The following is a 21215-nucleotide window of genomic DNA, read 5'->3' on the forward strand; positions in this document are numbered from 1 at the left end:
CTTTGACTCAAGTAATGGGGTTGTGTACTTTGTCCACCACTGGTTTTCAGTCAAATAAAAACAGTTACATTTTCCAGCGTGTTGGATATCACATAACAACTATTACTGGGTTTTACTTCATTGAACATTGAGTGTAAGAAATGGTGAAGCATTTATAAACGAGTTCGACTTGCTGGTAGAAGATTTTCTTGTGTGTATACATAGCCCTTGTCTCTACTGGTTATACACTCATTGCGGACTTCTGTACTCCCTGGTTCTTGTCCAAGCATATAACCAAATATTTAGTATACAATATATAACAGTATTTTATTTAGATCTTCACATTTATTAAATTAGAGTTTTGATAAATTTGTATGAGTCTTGGGTGATCTCTATTTGTGCTATCAGTACATCTGATGTGACATCTTTGCTACATATTTATAAAATTACTCTGTATATGTCAGTGCTTCTTGTTTGGAGCCATATTCCTTACAAAAGGCCCCCAAGCACAACTGTCAACCAGGACTTTACCATGCCTACACTTCACTAATATTAAATTCTACTGAAAACATAACACACTTCAACATGCTTTGAGAGTTGAAAACAACACTTTTCAGATACAGTGCTACTTCTTCCACTGAATGTATTTACAAGACCTCATACCACAGCTGTTTGTCAGAACTGAATGTTTTACACTGAGACATTGTACTCAAATTAAATCTTGCCTTGAGAATATGAAATAGATGAAATTTAAAATGGAATACCTTCAGGTCCAGTACAGCCTCTTCCACTGGACAGACCGGGTGGTTTCTGTGTTTTTTTGAAGTCTGACAGACGACACAAAGAGGCTCTTTGTCATGTTCGCAGAAAAATAGAAGTTTCTCCCCATGAAGACTGCAGCGAGCATCACTCCTGTCTGTAATTTTACTCTCACTCTTCTGCTTTAAGTAGGACTCCACAATGCTTCTTAAAGCCAGGTTTACAGGAGGTTCCTCTATGGAGGCTGTTCTCCTGCAGATGGGACACTCTCGAGAGCTCTTCCCTTTCCAGTACTGCTGTACACACTCTCTGCAGAAGCTGTGGCAGCATTTCAGTACAACAGGATCTTTAAAAATATCACAACATACAGAGCAACAGAGATCGTCCTCAGGAAGCAAAACTTTAGCGGCCATTTTACAGACTCAGTCTCTCAGTGTGATATGTTCACTTTTGCTGAACTTTGGACAGACCACACCTCGTGATTAAAATCAGATCAGGCTTGTTGCATTCAGTTATTTTCTTAATCTTGCAGGAGCTTCACAAACTTTGCCTTCACCTTAGTCTTTATGTGCCGGACACTGCCATCCAAACAAACAGTATTAAACATGAATAATGCATATTTAAGTTATTAAGCTGAAATATTTTCCTATCTGATCAACTCACCCCGATATATTTTCCCTCTCCTGTTTAACTGCATTATGATTTCCTCCTTGAAGAATATGAAATAGCCAGCACTTATAAAAACATCAAGTTAGAAATCAATAACAGGAGAGAATTATGGATTTGGGAAGTAGTATTGGGATTGCAGACCTGCCAACCTGCACGCATTTTGTGAACCAACCACGCAATTCTTGGTCAAAATACGCAGGTACGAAATGCCAGCTGTAACTACGCAAAAAAAAAAAAAATTGTAATTTAATTACGGAAAACAATCAATTAATAAAAAAATCAATACCGTACATTTATTCGGTATTTAAACTACATCCCTCGGATTGAACCAGATGCTACGACCTTGTGCATGTGGTTCTGTAACCCCTCCGCGACCCACTCAACATCCACTGATACGCAGCGGTACTTTATTATCCACCGAGGCGTAACGCTGCATTGCTGAGGTAAAATGGGAAGTGGGGAGTAATAATCAAGCACAAAAATGTGACTGTGATGTTAACATATAAAACGTTAAAACATGTTCGGTAACTTTACGAGATGATGCATTTCAAGTGGTATATCCTAATGAGATAAATTTGTGTATAGTTAGCCGTAGTAGTAGCTCGCATACGATTTAGCCTCGTTACGAGACGTGTGAATAACTGATGGAGTAATTTAGCTGCAGTAACTCAAACGCTACGAAGACTCCCTGTTCAAACTTTGAATCGCGCACGCTCTGTTGGAGCAAACTGACCATTGCAAAGGTGTTTGACTAAAGACTGCTAACGAAACAAATAATTCCTATTATTGCAGCCAGTCACCCGACCAGCCTTGCAGTTAGAAAATAATCATGACGTCAGATCACGAGAATACTAACAAGGAGAGAGAGAGAGCAGCAGACCTACTAAAAAGAAGCGAGTCCATGCCCCTCAGAAGTTCCTCGCAAAATATCAGGAGCGATGGCCGTGCCTCCGCCCCTGAAAACTTTCGCACCATGCATTTTGCACATTGTGCAATTATGATTTTGACATTAGCCACCAAGGAGCTTCAGATAATAATTTAGCTAAACCTCTAGTTACAAAATCCTATATTCCTAGATAAGTTTTCAATTGAATACTTTTTTTTTCATTAGGCCTATATGATGTGTGCCTTTATATAAGCTGATTCAATTATTTAATTATTAAATAAAAATGGAAATCATGAACAGAAATTTGGTTTTATTCATAATTGACAGTGTTTTACATCGCAACATGTTTTTTTTTTTTTTTTTTTACATTACAACGTGAGTTTCTGTAAATACTTGAAAATGAAAACACATGTTACAATATACAAAATAAATTATTTCCATTTTTATTAAATAATTCAATGCAATTCACTTATGGTTATCAGATTGTATAAGAACACATCATATAATGAAATATTAATCATGAAAAAATTGTTTTAAGCAGGTGTACTCGAACTTTTGACTTGCAAGTAATGGTAAATGGTAAATGGACTGCATTTATATAGCGCTTTTATCCAAAGCGCTTTACAATTGATGCCTCTCATCCACCAGAGCAGTTAGGAGTTAGGGGTTAGGTGTCTTGCTCAAGGGCGGGGTTTGAACCGACAACCCTCCGACTACCAGACAATCGGTCTTACCTCCTGAGCTATGTCGCCCCTATCTAAGTATATCATAATATAGCCCAGTGCAGTGCAAGTGATATTTTAGAATCAGGTCAAATTATACAATTTTGCCTGATAACTTTAACAGTCAAAACTAGAATTATGAAGAAAGGCTTGTGTGTGCGTGCAAAGCAAAGTGGTGCGAAAGCATGCGAACTAAGCGTTACACTGACTATTGTGGTACTCAAAATATTTTCCTGAGGTTGGCAGGTCTGGGATTGTGAAGTAATTTAAAATTGTACATTGGCTTATAGTGGTTTGTATGCTGTTGATGCTAGTGTAGCAGAATAACAGTTTGCTACATGGATAAAATAGCAATAGGTGATGTCATACAAAATATATTTTGTCACAGTAAATGGAGTGCATTTATATAGCGCTTTTATTCAAAGCGCTTTGCAATTGATGCCTCTCATTCGCCAGAGCAGTTAGGTGTCTTGCTCAAGGACACTTCGACATGCCCAGGGCGGGGTTTGAACCGACAACCCTCCGACTGCCAGACAACCGCTCTTACCTCCTGAGCTATGTCACCCTCTAAAAGCACTGCATATTTTGTACAGTACAGTATTGCATTGTGGGGAAATTATCTGGAAGCTACAACACTAGATTACTTCTATTAATTCAACAGGATTTATTTTACACTTATCAATTGTTACTGCATTACTGTGTACTTACCTGAGCATTTGTAGCACTTTTTCTTACTTTATTTGACTGTGTTTGTGCAGTCTCACTTATATGCATTAACTGTGCATCTATGTGTTCCTCCTGTAAATATCCCTTAATTGTTCAGTCAGTTATTTGCATTGAATATATTATTGTAGTTTGTACTCTATCCTACAATTATCAAAGCATAATTCTTCATTACTGAATATCACATACTAAAAACAATTAGCTTAATTCTACCAGACTCCAGTTATTTTGAGAAAACTGAGTCACATTTAAAACACTATGGGGTTATTTTCTACATATGTTCTGGGAATGCCCTGTTATTTTAGACTTTTGGAAACGGGTGGCCCAAACTCTCAGACCTGTTAGCTGTCAAGCTTCCCTTATCCCCGGCCTTACTACTTCTTGGAGACAACTCAAACATTGTTTTGAACTTACAAAAGAGGCGTCTTTTTATGGCAGGATTGACTGCAGCTAAGAAGTCCATACTTAACGGTTGGTTCGAACGTCAATGTGATAGAGGGTCTGTGTGGCTGAGGTTTTATTTGTCCATCCTAATTCTTGAGCACTCAACTGCAAAGCTTCATGGGGCTTCAACTACAACCTTGAATAACTGGACCAAGGGGATTGATTTTATTAAGGCTTTAATTTAGGTTGGGGCCTTTATTTATATGGGTGTGTGTGTGTTATATGTATGCCTGTGTTTATAAGCGTGTACATATGCATATATATACACAAGTGTATACTTTATTTTACCTTATTTAAAAAAAATGTATTTCTCATTTTTACTCTTGAATTTAGGCTACACCTGTGGTATAATGGTGTGATCATTATGTATAAAGAAATATACAGTGTCTATGGGGAGCTACTACCTTAATGGAGTACTTACATACAGTATATATGAGCCATCCCTCTTTTAATAGCATCATATTGATGGATTTGCCTTGTAAAATTTGTGAACTACATTGTATGAATTTCCCCCTTGTGCCTTTTTTTCTCCTTTTCTCTTTATGTATATGTATATATGTATATTTGTATGTGTGTGTAGTGTCATGCCGTTCTGTCTATGGACATCACAATATGGTGTGTATTTGGTGCAGTGAATCAGAAACACTGTAGAAAACATGCATCAAATACAGTATGCATACAAAAATATAATTTATAAATGCATACATACAATTTATTTTTTAAAGAATTAGTCACATTCTACAGCATTCAAAATGCAATAAGAAAAAAAAAAAAAAATCAATATCTCTTGCCAGCTCTGTGACAAGTTTAGATGCAAGTATATCAGTATTTGTGGATATTGTATAAACACACAGTAAAGACAACTCATATTTAGGCTTAAAATATATATAAGCAGATCCATTCAGCGCCAAACTAAAAATAATTACTTTGCATATTAATTCATATGTATATATAATATATATATATATGAATGAATATGCAAAGTAATTATTTTTAGTTTGGCGCTGAATGGATCTGCTTTAGGTACGTCTGTACATGCACAGAGGTGCACTAACCTATCCAACAGGGATCATGATACATAGCCCCTACTTAAATGGGAGAGATTTGAAAACCGCCCAGTACCTACAAGCAGATCCAAACAACAGGTGGAAGCTGGGATGAGCACAATTCTTTTAAGCTGTAGCAAGCGTATCGTGCAAAAAGCAGCGCAGGCAATGAGCAGCACCTGAAACATCTGACTGTTTAAAAAAAGGCACTCCATTAATGATGTGTGCTTGTGATAGGTTGATTATAAGAACATGTAGAGATGTATGTGTCAGGGTTTCGGGGGAGTTGGACCCAGGCGCAAAGTGAAACACACAAAACTCATGTGTGTAAATGGAAAAAGACTTTACTACAACAAAAAAGGCAAACACAAACAGGGAACAGATAAGGCCACAAAGGGCAAAACAACAAACTCAAAAAATTCTTAAGAACAAAAAAAACACAGAACAGAACACAGGCAGGCAGAGTACAGGCATGTGGAACACACAGACATACACACAAATGCAAGACGATACATACAAGTCAGGAACAAGCACAAGTCGGAAACAAACACAAGGAACCAGCACCCGAATCAAGGGGACAAAGAACTTAAATAGACAGGGGTAACAAGACACAGGTGAACTCAAAGAACAATCAAACCAGAGAGAAGGGAAAACGAGAGGCAGGTGGGGACGATGATTAAATAATGAGACAATTAAATAATTGAAAGGAATAATACAATTAACCAACAGGGGAACGAGCAGGACACAACTGGGAAAAACAGAGACAGAAACATAGAACCATGACAGTATATAGGTGATTGGTTGAGTATAAGAACATGTAGAGATGTATGTAGGTGATTGATTGAGTATAAGAACATGTAGAGATGTATGTAGGTGATTGGTTGAGTATAGGAACATGTAGAGATGTATGTAGGTGATTGGTTGAGTATAAGAACATGTAGAAATGTATGTAGGTGATTGGTTGAGTATGAGAACATGTAGAAATGTAGGTAGGTGATTGGTTGAGCATGAGAACTTGTAGAGATGTATGTAGGTGATTGGTTGAGTATGAGAACATGTAGAGATGTACGTAGGTGATTGGTTGAGTATGAGAACATGTACTGTTGTGTGTATGCAATTGGTTGAGTATGAGAACATGTGGCTACTGAGACCGACTAATGGGCAGTTTTTTTTTATTCAAAGATGCACATATAAGTAACATAAAATATAACTGTGTATATCCTAAAAGGCCTAAGAGAAGCATGCACAAAGCCTGCTGTAAGAGCATTAAGGTAATATTCTTTCTGAAAGCTGATGTAGAATAATATACCTTATTAATTTATGCTTATTTTATTGCTTATCAGCCATCAAGAAGCAATGCACTCATTCGTAAACTCATTATACACGTGTAATGCCAGGCATATAGTCCCATGCATGTTTTACAGGCTTAAATAGCTATAAACCACATACAAAGGGCTGGCAACTAAGGTTTGCCCACCAAACATTTTGACAATGGTTGTAAGTCTGATCAACCTTGGTCATGGAGGTCAATATGACATTGATTACTGGGGTAGTGGTATAACATGGCATAACGTGGGTGACGTTGGTAATTCGATAAGTACAAAACACTGATCTATTATAGGTAGAGAAGTGGTCTCAAACAGCCTTGCAGCTGGTTAAAAATTGTTTGAAGGGGAAAAAGCCACTTCAGATCAAAATGTTTTTTTTTTCCAAATTACTAGTTGGTGATCCAGAACATAGCCGCTCACTGAATAAGCCTATAATTCACCCTACATGACAAATTGTGGGGATTATGGGAAATAGTGTACATAGCCTTGCTGTCTGTGTGACAATTAGCTACTGTCGGACAGCAGTGTTGGGGAAGCTACTCTGAAAATGTAGTCAACTAAGCCATCAATTACTCAACACAGGAAGTAGTTAAGCTGCAGAACAGCTAGCAGTAAGAGAAAAGTCAACTAAAGCTACTTTTAGAAAGTAAATTCCATTGAGCTACTTAACTTAGGTTACCTATAGACAATGCCAGACATTGGCTGACACTTCTGTTTTTGCTCTTTAACTACCATAAAATTTCATTCATAAGTTCATTTAACTATGCATTTTTAGAGCTGATTTCAGGAAGGAAATTTTCAAGATGAGTTCGCTCATGTTGCCTCGGACCGAGTCTGTTGAAATTGGAGTCAGCTGAGTCTGACTACATAGCCGAAAGTATGTGGACACCAGACATCCAACATCTCATTCAGAATTATGGGCATTAATATGAAGTTGATCCACCCTTTGCTGCTATAACAACCTCCACTCTTCTGGGCAGGCTTTATACTAGATGTTGGAGCATTGCTGCAGGGATTTGCTTGCATTCAGCCAGAAGAACTTTAGTGAAGTCGGACACTGATTGGGCAATTAGGCCTGGCTTGTAGTTGGTTTTCCAATTGATCCCAAAGGTGTTGGATGGGGTTGAGGTCAGGGCTCAATGCAGGCCAGTCAAGTTGTTCCACCTCACAGTGTGCCTGAAGGAATTGTCATGCTGAAACAGGAAAGGGCCCTCCGAAAACTGTAGGGGAAGAACAGAATCATCTAGAATGTGATTGTATGCTGTAGCATTAAGATTTGCCTTCACTGGAGCTAAGAGACCTAGCCGAAACCATGAAAAATAGCCCCAGACCAAGGGGTGTCCAGATACTTTTGGTTATATAGTGTATGTTAATCCAATTTCCTTGTTTCATTTTTATTTTGTGCACAGTGTACAGAGTAGGCACGTCTATAAAAACTCCTTTCTGCCCTGTCTCTCTGCACTGACTGCTTGTGTTGCCTACACAAGCGAGGGAGCATCCCTACAGCAACATCAATGTTCAGTGACATCACCAGAGGAAAGTGTATCACAAGCCACCGTACACAGAAAACTTTGAGAGCAGAATTATAGAGGCTACACAGCAAGACACAAACGTCTCATCAGCAGAAAGAATCGAAAGATCAGATTAGAATTGCCAAAATAATACAGAAATGAGCCAGAAGAGTTCTGAAGCTTTATGGACAGATGAAACCAAAATAAAACCTTTATCTACGCAATGGAAAGGTGAAAGTGTGTAATAGTCCCTACTGAATACATGTATAAATGTATTCAGTAGGGACTATTATGAGAGACAGGTAACAATAAATGAGAGACAGGAGCCATGCTAATGAAAGTGATGTAGATTTTAACAGTAAGCACATGTGAATAAAGGTATTATAATGTACAGGCAACTGCCAAGGAAACACTTGAGTAAATGGGGGTTATAAAGTATGCTGAAAGCATGGGCTTCCACACAGGTGTGGTTCCTGGGTTAATTAAACAATAACATCCCAGCATACTCACGGTTGTGCATTACAATACTGGGCAGGCCCAGTTTATCATAATTTTGGCTGGAAGAGCAGTTGTTGGGGCACTTTTGGCAGGGGCTTCAGTGACTAAGTGACTTGCTGATGTTTCATGAGGAACAATGTGAAGACAGCAGGGAAGTCTGAGGGGAAAACATCATCAGGTAGGCAGAACTGTGGAAGCACATGCTCCTTAATGTGATGTCTGTGTATTCGTTTGGGATGCAACAGACATGCAACTGAATCAGTTTACTTCAAATCTACATTACATTACATTACAGGCATTTAGCAGACGCTCTTATCCAGAGCGACTTACACAACTTTTACATAGCATTTTACATTGTATCCATTTATACAGCTGGAATATATACTGAGCAATGCAGTTAAGTACTTGCTCAAGGTCAACAGCAGTGTCCTTACCCGGGAATCGAACCGGCGACCTTTCGGTTACAAGCCCAGTTCCTTACCCACTGTGCCACACTCCGTCCTACAGCGTGAGCATGCAATTTCATCAGTCTGTCTTGAACTTTCTTGTGTTAGTTACACATATGTAATCTACTATGTCATTACTATTATAAAGGAAAGAATATCCAAGACAAATCTATGATGAAAATGAAGTCTTGTGTAAATTATACGGTACATTTCACATGCAGCAGTGGGGATGTTTTTGCATTGAGGTTCAGCTGGGGCACACTCAGGCAAAAGTGTAATGCACATCAATCCTATAAGGTGGTTTACGGAAGTGTGCTCCTTATCAGACCTCCAAAAGAAAACTGAATGTTAACTGTGCTGACAGAGAGTCAGCAAGTGCGATAAAGAGACTCAGTTGCAAAACATCCACCTGGATCAGTATTGTGTAAAATCTAGGTTCTCTATAAAGTGTAATCATGTTTTTTATTGTTGGAAAGGCAAAGTCATGGGGGACAAGTTGGTGTCTCAGCTACAAAGGTTAACCCTGTGTGTTATGTTTACAGAGATCAGGATCATTGTTGTACTGTTTTGCCATGATTGTGTCTTTATTTGAGGACTTGGGGTTTTGCCTTGCATATAAGGAGAGAAGTTCAGTGGTTCGGGGAGACTCGTAACACAAATAGCCTGCAGCTCCAAACAACAAATTGTTGGCTACATGTGGCTACAACTTAACTCGTATATATAGCATGCAGACATGGAGAAGCGGTATTGTTTTTTGTTTAACCAAACATTGGAATGGGCAAGTGCATGTGATCTAAGTGACTTTGGTATGATTGTTGGTGCCAGACATGGTGGTTCCAGTATTGCAGAAACAGCTGCCCTCCTGGTAGTTTTACACATTAGTCTCTAGAGTTTACTGAGAATATTATAATAACAATTTAAAAAATAACAGTGAGCGGCAGTTCCGTGGCTGAAAACACATTGTTAATGAGAGAAGCCAGAGCAGAATGGGCAGACTTGTTCAAGCTAACAGAAAGGCTACACATGGTCAAATAACAGCTGCTTTTTTACAACAGTGGTTTGCAGATGGGAACCCCCATATGCCCCTGCCTCACGCACGCATGCCACCAAGTATTTGCAAGTATGCATGCCAAACACAGATGCTCACCGTTCAAATGCATACAGAAAATGTGCATACCTGTCTCACGCACACAGACACACACACACACACACACACACACACACACACACACACACACACACACACACACATTCTCATTTGCTGTCCCTTCATGATGATCATGGCTAACTGCTGTCTTTTTTTAGAGGAAAGCACCTGGTTCTGCTGAACGCAGTGTTCAGCTCTCCTTTGAATGACCTCAGCACTGACTTTGTTAAGTAACAGGAGATGATTGAGACCACACTGGATATGAATCAGGTATTTGAGCTGTCCTGTGCTGTTCTGTGCTGGGCCAGGCCACACTGTGCTATGGTATGTCCTGTCTGTGTGTGGGCCCTATTGCTGTGTTACCTTTCAGTGTATTATGTTGTTGTTTGCCTTGTGGTTATTTGTGCACTCTGTACTGTCCTGGTGTGTTTGTATTGTGATTTGTGTTGAGATGGTTAATGTACTCTGTGGTGCACTGTTTTGTGTGGTTGCGTAGTGCAGTATTGGGCTTAGGTGTGTTCTGTACTTGTCAGTGCCCTCTTTTTTTTGCAATGTGTGGATTTCATTGCTTAGCAGGTCATGCAATAGGTAGATAGCGCACTTTGTGTTCAGCGTTGACTCTGGCGCCCTCTTGAGTGCAGATCGAGCACCACGAGTTTCTGCTGAAGCCGTCATTTGACCCCACTCCGAGCGAGCTGCGTGAGACTATGGACAGCCTGGAGAAGAGCATGCAGGGTGCCCTGAATGCTGCTGCCACTGTCACTCTGACCCCGCCCCCTGTCACTCTGACCCCGCCCCATGTCACTCTGACCTCTCCCCCTGTCACTCTGACTCCTGCTTACTCACTTGGTGATCATGTAGAGAAGGGGTTCCAAGGTACAACACTGAGGCTTGCCTGCTTGCCAGGGACAAATAAAACCAGGTACCGGACAAGCAAAATTGCTCTAACCCTTGCCCAGTGAGCAAGTCACGCTTGATGGGCTAATTCATAATTCAGTTTGTTCGAATCTCCATTCAGTATATGATTGCACAGAACCCAATTTGTGTAAGAGGCGGAAACAAAGATTATAAGGTGGGTCATATTGGTTCCTGAGACTTCTGACCAATCATCAAATCAGAAAGTTGGTGCAGTTGACTCTATCATTAGTTCATCTCATCACTGTTAATTCAATTAACCTGGGGTGTTTCACAAAGCAGGATTACTGAGTTAGCTGGATAATTGCAATAAATAAATCCCGGAACTGCTGTTTTTACTTCAGTCCGTGTTCCAGATTTGGGAGCATTCTGGGTTTTACTCAGTGCGGTTATCAAGCTAACTCCGTTACCCTGCTTTGTGAAACAGGGCCCTGGATAGAATGGCAGTGTGGGTATGGTTGTTATGAACCCTGACTTATGGCCTAAACACTGCGGGGTCAGTTCTGAGATACAGATGCTGCTGTTGTGACCTTCAGCTACTTGTAATTCACTTGTAATAATAGGCCTGCGCAGACCTGGTCTTACTAGAGGCAGGTTGGTACAGTGAGTGGAATCCAACTGCAGGTTTCTTCCATTTAGAGTGCTGTCCTGCATCTAGCGAAACCAGGGATGGCTCAAACCAGTGTGCTAATACAGGCATTTCTGTGCCTGTGCTTTCCACTAACCCTGATCTGCTTCAGCAAATACCCAGGCTTATAAATGATAATGTGCCAAAATATCTGTTAATAAGGACAGGAGCCTTGGACAAGTGTGTCTGCCATGAGCATAGATAATGTACTCAATATAATATTAGGTAATATGAGAGGATAAATAAGATCAATATAAACGGACGTGTGCATTGTTTCACCCCTCTTGTTAGGATAGCTGGTTGGCTTACAGCACTCACTGATATTGAACTCACTTAAATCTCCCATTAGCAATCGGAAGTGGAGTCGATGATGACCATTTTCATGAACTCTGTCAACTGTGTGTGTCTTTCCATTTCTGCCTACTTCTTTGTTCACCTGTCTCCATCTCTTCCTGTATGCTTCGCCGTCTCTGTCTGTCTGTGTGTCGTGTCTGTGGCTGTGTCTGTGTCTGTCTGTCTGTGTCCGTTTGTCAGGCCTGGAGGGGGGGAAGACGGTGAAGCTGGAGTCGAACGCCCAGCTGGGGTACTTCCTCAGAGTCACCTGCAAGGAGGAGAAGAACCTGCGCAACAACAAGAAGTTCACCACACTGGACGTGCAGAAGAACGGAGTCCGCTTCACCAACAGGTGGCGCCATTACGCACGCACGCACACACACACACACACACACACACACACACGCGCACACACACACACACACACACACACATACTCTTCTCTGTGAAATGCCTACACCCGTTCCCACCTGGACCACCGGTTTAGTGAGTCTGATAAGAAAAAGTGTACATTTAATATGATAATGAAAAACTAGCAAGTGAATGATGTTCATTTATTCCATGAGACTAGTGACTAACAAGCGACTTTGCAAGCTCAAGATGTTATAACACACACACTCACAGGGGCCTACGCACAGAGGTGTCAGATGAACTGAAGCTGGGTGTGTGTATGTGTGTGTGTGTGTGTGTGACTGGCAGCAAGCTGAGCTCTCTGAACGAGGAGTACACCAAGAGCAGGGAGGAGTACGAGGAGGCCCAGAACGCCATTTTAGGTTGTATTGTACTTTTCTGATATTGATTTGTAAAAATACATTGATTTTATTAATGTTTTAGCCAACCATTACAGTAAAATAACAGGCAGAATATGAAAGATGTGGGAGAAATGCTGTACTTGAATTCATTCTTTATCGTTATTGCCTTGTGTAAATGCAGTCATTGTGTAAAATTACAGTCACTGACTTTTGTATTGATTCTTTTGTGTTATTATGTGTGTTAACTGTGAAATAACTAAACAAAAAATTAACTGCCAATAACTGACATTTTAAAGTCACCAGACATGTTCAAAAATAAGCATTCATTTGATCTGTGCAGATATGACCGTTTGAAGCTACAGAAAATCACTGAAGTTTGTTTGGAAGACCTTAGTGCATGTTGCTATATGCTAGTGTGCAACCCAATGATTAAAGGGATTTAATTAAAAATATACACTATTGTTTAAAATGACTCTCGGTAGACTCCTTTACATTCTCTGACATGATATATTGAAAGAGAATACAATGAAAGGCACTGTATTGGCTTTCTGTTTGCAAATTCAATTTCAGCCATGTAAGATGCCTTCGGGACAGTTCTACACGCTTCACTTCACAAAAACACCTTTTTTGCTTTGTACTCACGTTTGTACTCACGATGGTCTTGATAGTTGATTAGATAGTTGATTTTGGATGTTCCACGAAGCAGGTTATTGTTTGTTTGTATGTATGAGTGTGCGTTGCGTAGTGCAATGGCCTTCAATAAACACTCAAACAAAAGGTTACGATGCACGCATCAAAATAAAGAAACGTATCAAAGGCAAATGAAGTTGTTCCTCAAATCAAAAATCAATAACCCTAAAATAAAAGTAAAACACAATCAAATAATTCAGGCTAGTATTTCTTTCAATATACTAAATTCGAAGGCAGTGTTTAGAGCAATGCGAAGTGTTGTATAGTGGTAGAAAACTGTGTGTCAGCAGCGTCTGACTCTAATTATTGGCATCACAGCCCAACATCATTATTCAGGTAGCCACTAGGGGACACAATTAACATATTTACAATGACTCATGAGAGATTTGGCTCCAACAGGCAGAATCAGAGAAACCTTTGTAATTATTTGCCAATGGCAATTATTTAATCATAGTTGAAGTTTGCAGGTAAGGCTACTTAAGGCCCAGATGTACAGTAAATCCTACAGCATTGTACTGACAGGGTGAATTGCAAAGTAATATCTGAAAAGAACACACGGATGGAATCAAACTAACGAACACTGACTATACTCACACATTTCAAGCTTCTACACTACCTTATAAACCCAGCTAGACAGGAATGACTTTAATCAAATATAAAGGTATTTGACTACACTACAAGTGCACATCTACTACATGAGCAAACATTATATGAAATAATTTTGTCCAATGATTTGGATCAAAACAAAACCCAGAAGATACTGCCTGTATATATTCATTATCAAACAATGATAAATCTCAACTAAATTATCAATGATGAAAAGAAAATTAAAATGAAAAAACTATAATCATTATAAAGGAATATAGGAGATATAGAGGAATATGGATTGCCTCTATAATAATCTTCTAGTACATTTAGGTTGTTCTTTTTTAAAAAACACCTTCAATGGGATGACATAACTGTTACAGAAACTTTCACTGGGCATATTTGCAGGGGCCCATCGTTTATCCCATCATTGTTCAAATAGGGAGAGAAGAATGGGAACACTCTCTCAGTAAATATGTCTGTAAAAGTGTAAATGAGTGACATGTCACTGGAGTCGAAGAAGGACACCTTCCCCCTGTCATAGTCCAGCTGCACTCTGATGCTATGGGGCTTCCTCTTCAGTGTCAGTAGGTCAGTAACTTCAGCTACCCTGTACTCATCACCATCCCTCAGCATTAAGACCCAGAATCCACTCTCTGGGCTGCATGTTATATCACCTTTCCTACTGATGGACTCTTCCACCACTCCTATATCCCAGGCAGATTTATTCCCAACCTTCACCTCCCAGGTGTGTTTCCCTGAGGTAAAGCCCTCAGATCCCAGCACATTCACACACTTGCTAAACCTCTCTGAATTGTCAGGACATTTGTGCTTTGTATCTGTGAAACTCACAGTGGTCAGATCATCAGAGAGAGAGAGCCAAGGGGCTGCAGTGTTGGGGTCCAGCACCACAGGAGCTAATATTGAGAAAGAAAGATATTTGAAAGTTGAAAAAAGAGACAGATTTCAAATACTCTATTCAGATCAGGTGACATACACAGTATATTGTATATACTAATGATGAATTTTATACTGTAGTTATAATGATTTATTCTTTAAATATAAAACATGCTTATATTATGAAAATGAATACATCAGTTAACACGTTTCATAGTAAATTCAATGCAGACAATTCACACAACTAATAAACCATATTATTAATGACATTTTATATATTATGTTAATTCTTTTTGCTTGTGTTCTGATATTAAATCGAGAGCAGTGTAGTGCAACCACAAGATCTTCCTAAACTTGGAGGAACTGAGACTGGCTGACAGTTTATCTTTAGCACCATTTCAGTATACATCTTGTTTCTATAGTTTCATGGGTTCATTAAGTGCTTGAAAAAAACATGATTTCACCATCTGCCCCAGATACTCACTGTACTGCACCATCCCCAGCATCTTCTCCCAGACTCTGAACTTCAGGTTGCCCAGGTGTTTGGCCACATCTATCAGAGCCCCTGAGAGCAGCTCTGGATCCTGCAGTGTGCACTGGGCTCTGTAATGACAAGCAGGAGTCACTCAAGCTTTGGGGTTTGACGTGACTTAAACAGACAATACGAAACAAGGTGAGAGTCTACATACCTTTCCTTTATGTTCTTGTAGCTCTGAAAAACACACAATAACAGCATAATTGTGATAAAGATGTATGCATGTGTAAATGTATTCAGTAGAGACCATTATGAGAGACAGGTAATAATAAGTGAGTAAGTAAGTAAGTAAAATTTATTTATATAGCACTTTTCAAGGACAAGGGTCACAAAGTGCTTCACAAGGTGCAAATAAAAGCAGCAAATGTATACACACACATACACACACATCCGTAAAACAACAACATAAAACAAACAATAAACAAGCGAGAGACAGGAGCCATGCTAATGACAGTGATGTAGATACTAACAGTAAACACACATGAATGAAGGTACTGTAATGTACTGCCAAAATAAAGGAAAAATGAGGCATATTGACATGGTTATGCCATCACACCAGGTTACGCCTTGGTGGGGTAGCATGCCCCATACCTATACAGCACCGAGAGTTTGGCATTTTTCAGGGTTCCTTACAGAAATAACCACAATGACGACAGACTCTCACTTCATGTCAACAGACAGAATTCACAAACAACTTCACACGGTCACATAATAAAGCGTTTAACTTAGGGGATTTCAAATTTTTTTTTCTTCTTCTTTTTCCTGCCAATTACAACATCGCAAATGCTCCAGGCCCACAGAGAATATGCCTCTCCATAGGACATGTAGGTATATCAGCCAATAAAAACATTAGATATGCACTCAGATTGGACATATAGAAGTTTACACGTTTAAAAGAACAAAACTTTGCAGCCCACCAACTACTTCACTAGCATGAGAGTCTTGCTCCCGAGAATCAATCGCGTGGCCCCAGTTCGATTTTGGCTTCCATTTCTCTTCAATCACGTGCTCTGCCCTGTGCATTTTTTGCCAATCAAATCTCTCCTAGCACGTTTCCAGTCCACCTGGACTATTTTTCAGCTGACAGTGCTCTTATGTGTGCGTGCATGCGTGCATGTATGTGTGTGTGTTTGTCACACTGTCTGTATATGCCCTATACTGTCAGAGTGGATCTGCTGCTGCTGGTCCTGAACCTGCTCCCACCAGCAGTGCAATCTTTCCCTGTGCTGTCCTGCCTGTGATCACTCCTTTGCTGCCTAGCCTATGAGCACTCCCTGTGCCGCCCTGCCAAAGTCACTTTAAACAATTTAGGAAACATTGGGTTGCTTTGCTTTGGAATACAGCTTGTTCAATTTGTGCAAGGTAAAATAGCCAGTAACTTGGTATAATTTTTATATCAATAGATTTAATGACAGGCCTAGACTTGCTGATGTTTCTAGAGGAACAATGTGATGTCAAAATGGAAGTCTGAGGGAAAAACAACATTAACTAGGGGCAACTGTGGTTGGAAATGCATACTGCCCGACTGTGATGTCTGAGCATTGGTTTGAGATGCAACAGACAAGCAACTCGGAATTGACTTCAAATCTACAGTGTGAGCACGCATGTAATCTACAGTGTCCTTACTATTATAGAAGAAACAATAGCCACGACAGATATATCATGAAAATGAAGCCTTGTGTAAATTATACCATACATTTCACATGCAGCAGTGGGGATGTTTTTGTACTGAAGTTCAGTTGGGGCACACTCAGGCAAAAGTGTAATGTATATTAACCCATTAAATAATTAAAACCACATTTATTACAAAAAAAAAAAAATACTTGGTATAGCTGGGCATTCAAAATTAAGGTGGGAATTGGATATACACAGTCTCGCATTGGGCACAAATTATTAAAAAGCAAAAACAATGAGCTCTTAGCTAGCAGAACACAGTTCATAGTCTATACAAATGTAGTATTATGCTCCAATATGAGCATAAGCTAGGCTAAATAGACAAAATCATAAAAACAGTGAAATTAAACCACCGATAGAAATGTGATAAAGTATTTTATATTGTTGTAACATGAAAAAATAAATATTAATACATTTTTATACTCACTGGCCACTTTACTAGGTACACCTGCTTGTTAACGCCAATAGCTTACTCCTCGTAACAGTGAATCATGTGGCTGCAACTCAATGTATAAAGCATGCAGACATGGTGAAGAGGTTTAGTTTTCTTGTTTGACCAAAAATTGGAATGGGAAAGATGCGTGATCAGTGTGACTTTGACTGTGGTATTATCGTTAGTGGCAGACACAGTGGTTCCAGCATCTCAGAAACAAATGCTCTCTTGGGATTTGTATGCACTTGTCTCTAGAGTTTACAGAGAACCTTGTTAATGAAAGACATCAGAGGAAAATGTGCAGACTCATTCAAGCTAACAGAAAGGCCACAAATGCTCAAATAACAACTTTCTTTACAACAGTGGTGTGTAGAAAGGCATCTCTGAATGCACAACACTTCAAACCTTGTAACGGATGGGCATCTGTCAGATAAGAACAGGAAGATGAGACTACAGTGGGCATGTCATCACCAAAACTGGATGACGGAAGACTGGAAATATGTTGCCTGGTCTGATGAATCTCAACTTCTGCTGCGACATGCAGATGGTAGGGCCCGATTTTGGCAAAAACAGCAGGAATCTACAAATCCATCCTGCCTTGTATTAACAGTAAAAGCTGCTGGTAGTGGTGTGGGGAATGTTTCCTTGGAACAGACTAGGCCCCTTAATACCAACTGAGCATCATCTGAATGCCAAATCACACCTAAGCACTGTTTCTGACCACGTGCATCCCTTTATGGCCACAGTCTACCATTTTCCAAATTGATTCTTCTAGTAGGATAATTCACCATGTCACAATGCACAGAAGCTGGTTCCGCAAACATGGCACTGACTTCTGTTTACTCCAATGACCTGCACTGTCAACAGATATCAATCCAATAGAGCACTTTTAGGATTAGGTGGAACCAGAGGTTTGCAGCATGAATCTGGCTGAAAATCTACGTACATGTCTTTGCATGGGGGGGATGGCAAACTCAGATTTCTTGATAAGCTACTTGCCAGTTTATTTCTTCCCATGCAATCTTTTTAAAGTTAGTGGCCTATTACTGTATTTCCTCTTTTTTTCTGTTGCCAGAGTGTTCAACAGCCATATGTACAATTCAATTTTTTACATTTTGTAAAGGTTAGACACTGATAAAATAGAATTCATCCATGCATATTCACCAGCAATAAACAATGGAAATGGGTACAATTGGACTGGGGCCGTCAGCAGTCACTTGACGCGTTCTCATCAAAATATTGTCCTCTAATTAGACAAAATGCACAACTTTCAGAGCTGATAGGTTCTCACACATCCATTGCTTTTCAAGTCTATTAACAGCTTGGTGCAATTGCACCACTGGCCTTATGTTGTGAAAGTATTTTCAAATAATTCCAACTAATCAGACATTTTGTATTTGAAAATTCAGTATTTTAAATGTTTTTTTTTAAAGACATATTTGAAAGTAATTGCAAATACATGCAAATTCGACTTAAATGTATTTTCAAATCCATTTTATAATTTAAATACTCAGGTTTTGTAAATGCTGAATTTCAAATAATTTCTAAATAAGTATTAAAAGTAACTAAAATACTTTAAAAAATATATTTGACCCAGGTCTGATGCCTGCTGTCTACCCTTTTTCAAATGGATACTTCTTGTTGGATAATGCGCAATGTCACAAAGCATGTCATCTCAAGCTGGTTCCAAGGATTTGACTTTTACTCCAGTGGCCTGCACAGCCACCAGAAATGGGAGGTTGGCAGCACGAATGTGCGGCTGAAAAATTTTCTGAATCTGCATGATGTTATTAAAGTGGCATTGGACCACAATCCTTAAGGAATGGTTCCCGAACGCTATTTAATCCATCCCAGGAAGAATTTTGGCTCTTCTGGAGGGGTAAGGGGGTCGTACTCAGTACTAGAAAGGTGTACCTAATAAAGTGAGTGTAATTATATTATACATATTTTAATGATATATGTTAAATAATTTAATAATGTGACATGCTGCTTGCTGGCAGTTTATTATCATCTTCCCCATTCTACTGATGAGGCCTTGCTTCACAGACCCATTATTGAAAATTGCCCGAAATACCCTATATCACATTTACCTGTGCATCTCATTATGAGTAGAATTAGTCAGTATAAACCCAGAACACTGTCAGTAAATCAAGATCCTACCTTCAAAAAGGAGGTGTCTTCAGCGTCCATGACCTTCTCTATAGCTGTGCTTTTGTCTGTAAGGGTGGAGATGTGTCTTGTGATGTTTTCTATCTTCTCATTCATGATCCGACTCTTCTGCTCCTCTTCCTCCCTCAGTGCAGCCAGTCTGGCCTCCTCTTCCTCTCGTAGGGACTGGTGGAGCTTCTCAAATTCTGCCTTTATCTGCCTCTCTGTGTGCTGGGCTTGACTCTGCAATTCAAACACACTATTTTAAACCTGAATAGTGTTGCTATGTCTAGTAATTTATGTGTGGCAGTCAGTGTGTTTGTTATTCCTATAAAACACAGCATAAACCAAAAATTATGTTTTTTTTAGATTTGTGTGTTGCTAAAAAGTACTGCTTTACTCACCCTGATGTGTTTTGCTGTGTTCTCACATTCTTGTTCAGCCTCAGTAAACCTCTTTAGTTTTTCTTTAATAAGATTAAGTGCAGGCTTGATTTCCTCCTGGAGTTAAATGAATCAGTTATTATTTACAGAAAGACACAAATGGCACAGCAATACCACTGCTGTAATGCAAGTAAAGGTCAGAAGTACATGGGAAATGTAGCAGTGAAAATAGTCCTGCTACAAGTAAAGACCAGTGGAACTTATTTATAGTGCATCATAGCATTTTATGTTATGTGTTTTCAGCAGGGGTGGACAGTAACGAAGTACAGGTACTTGAGTACTGTACATTTTTCGAGTATCTGTACTTTATTTAGTACTGTATTTATTTTTTTGGAAACTTGACTTTTACTCCACTACATTTGAAAGATAAATATTGTACTTTTGATTCCACTACATTTCTATGAAGGTTGTCATTATTCGTTACTTTGAAGCATAGCTTTGAAGTCAACAGTTGAATTTTCTTTTTTCTTTTCTAAAATGCGATTGGCCGCACGCTGTGTTCCTCACAGGAGAAAAACCAATCATAGTAGCCTACTCCTACTACGCTGTCGGTCAAGTGGTTGAACAGTTCAGTTTGAACTTGGCGGCGGTAATGATGGTGACGGCAGAAGATAAGGACGATTCTTCGCCACCTTGGCCATATCTCAAGTCCATGTTTGAGATTTGCGAAATTCAAAAAGATTCATATTGTTTTAAATGTTTGCTCCGCTTACCGCGCACAAACTACATCGCTGCATTCAAAAACTTGCCGTCCAACCTGAAAAACATGTCGAGCAGGGGTTAAATTGGGGGTGGACGAGGGTGGACAGCGTCTACCCACCTTTGGTAAATAAATAAATAATTTTGACCGGCAGTTTTACAAATAACTATGACAATCCAGTCCATTTTTCGTATGCTCCAGTCCATGTGTTCCCTCTAGCCAGTTACTCGCTCAACCAATCAAAAATCCGAAAAAAAAAAACTCAGGAGGAACAGTCGTTTATATTAACAGAGATGAATAAACAGCCCCCACGAACGCCGGTTG

General features: G+C 39.5%; 1 protein-coding gene across 1 annotated transcript; it reads right to left on the reverse strand.

Moving 5' to 3' along the window:
* Positions 1-12931: 12931 nt before the first annotated feature.
* On the reverse strand, positions 12932-20261 carry LOC135247199 (zinc-binding protein A33-like). Its single transcript, XM_064320512.1, has 5 exons — positions 20153-20261; positions 19761-19991; positions 15648-15670; positions 15443-15561; positions 12932-14978 (listed from the first exon to the last, which is right to left on the reverse strand). Exons 2-5 carry the CDS (start codon positions 19863-19865, stop codon positions 14419-14421), a joined length of 807 nt encoding a protein of 268 aa, XP_064176582.1. The 5' UTR covers positions 19866-19991; positions 20153-20261; the 3' UTR covers positions 12932-14418.
* Between the last annotated feature and the right edge of the window lie 954 nt (positions 20262-21215).

The sequence above is a fragment of the Anguilla rostrata genome, unplaced genomic scaffold (genome assembly GCF_018555375.3).
Source record: "Anguilla rostrata isolate EN2019 unplaced genomic scaffold, ASM1855537v3 scaf1137, whole genome shotgun sequence".
In the NCBI taxonomy this organism is placed as follows: Eukaryota; Metazoa; Chordata; class Actinopteri; order Anguilliformes; family Anguillidae; genus Anguilla; species Anguilla rostrata.

What these genes read in the sequence shown, in the direction of transcription:
- LOC135247199 (XM_064320512.1), bottom strand. Translation starts at nt 19,865, where the DNA reads ATGAATGAGAAGATAGAAAACATCACAAGACACATCTCCACCCTTACA. An exon ending in TACAAGAACATAAAGGAAAG is followed by an intron (nt 15,562 to 15,647) that starts GTATGTAGACTC and finishes TTGTCATTACAG; the next exon opens with AGCCCAGTGCACACTGCAGG. An exon ending in GCTGGGGATGGTGCAGTACA is followed by an intron (nt 14,979 to 15,442) that starts GTGAGTATCTGG and finishes TCTCAATATTAG; the next exon opens with CTCCTGTGGTGCTGGACCCC.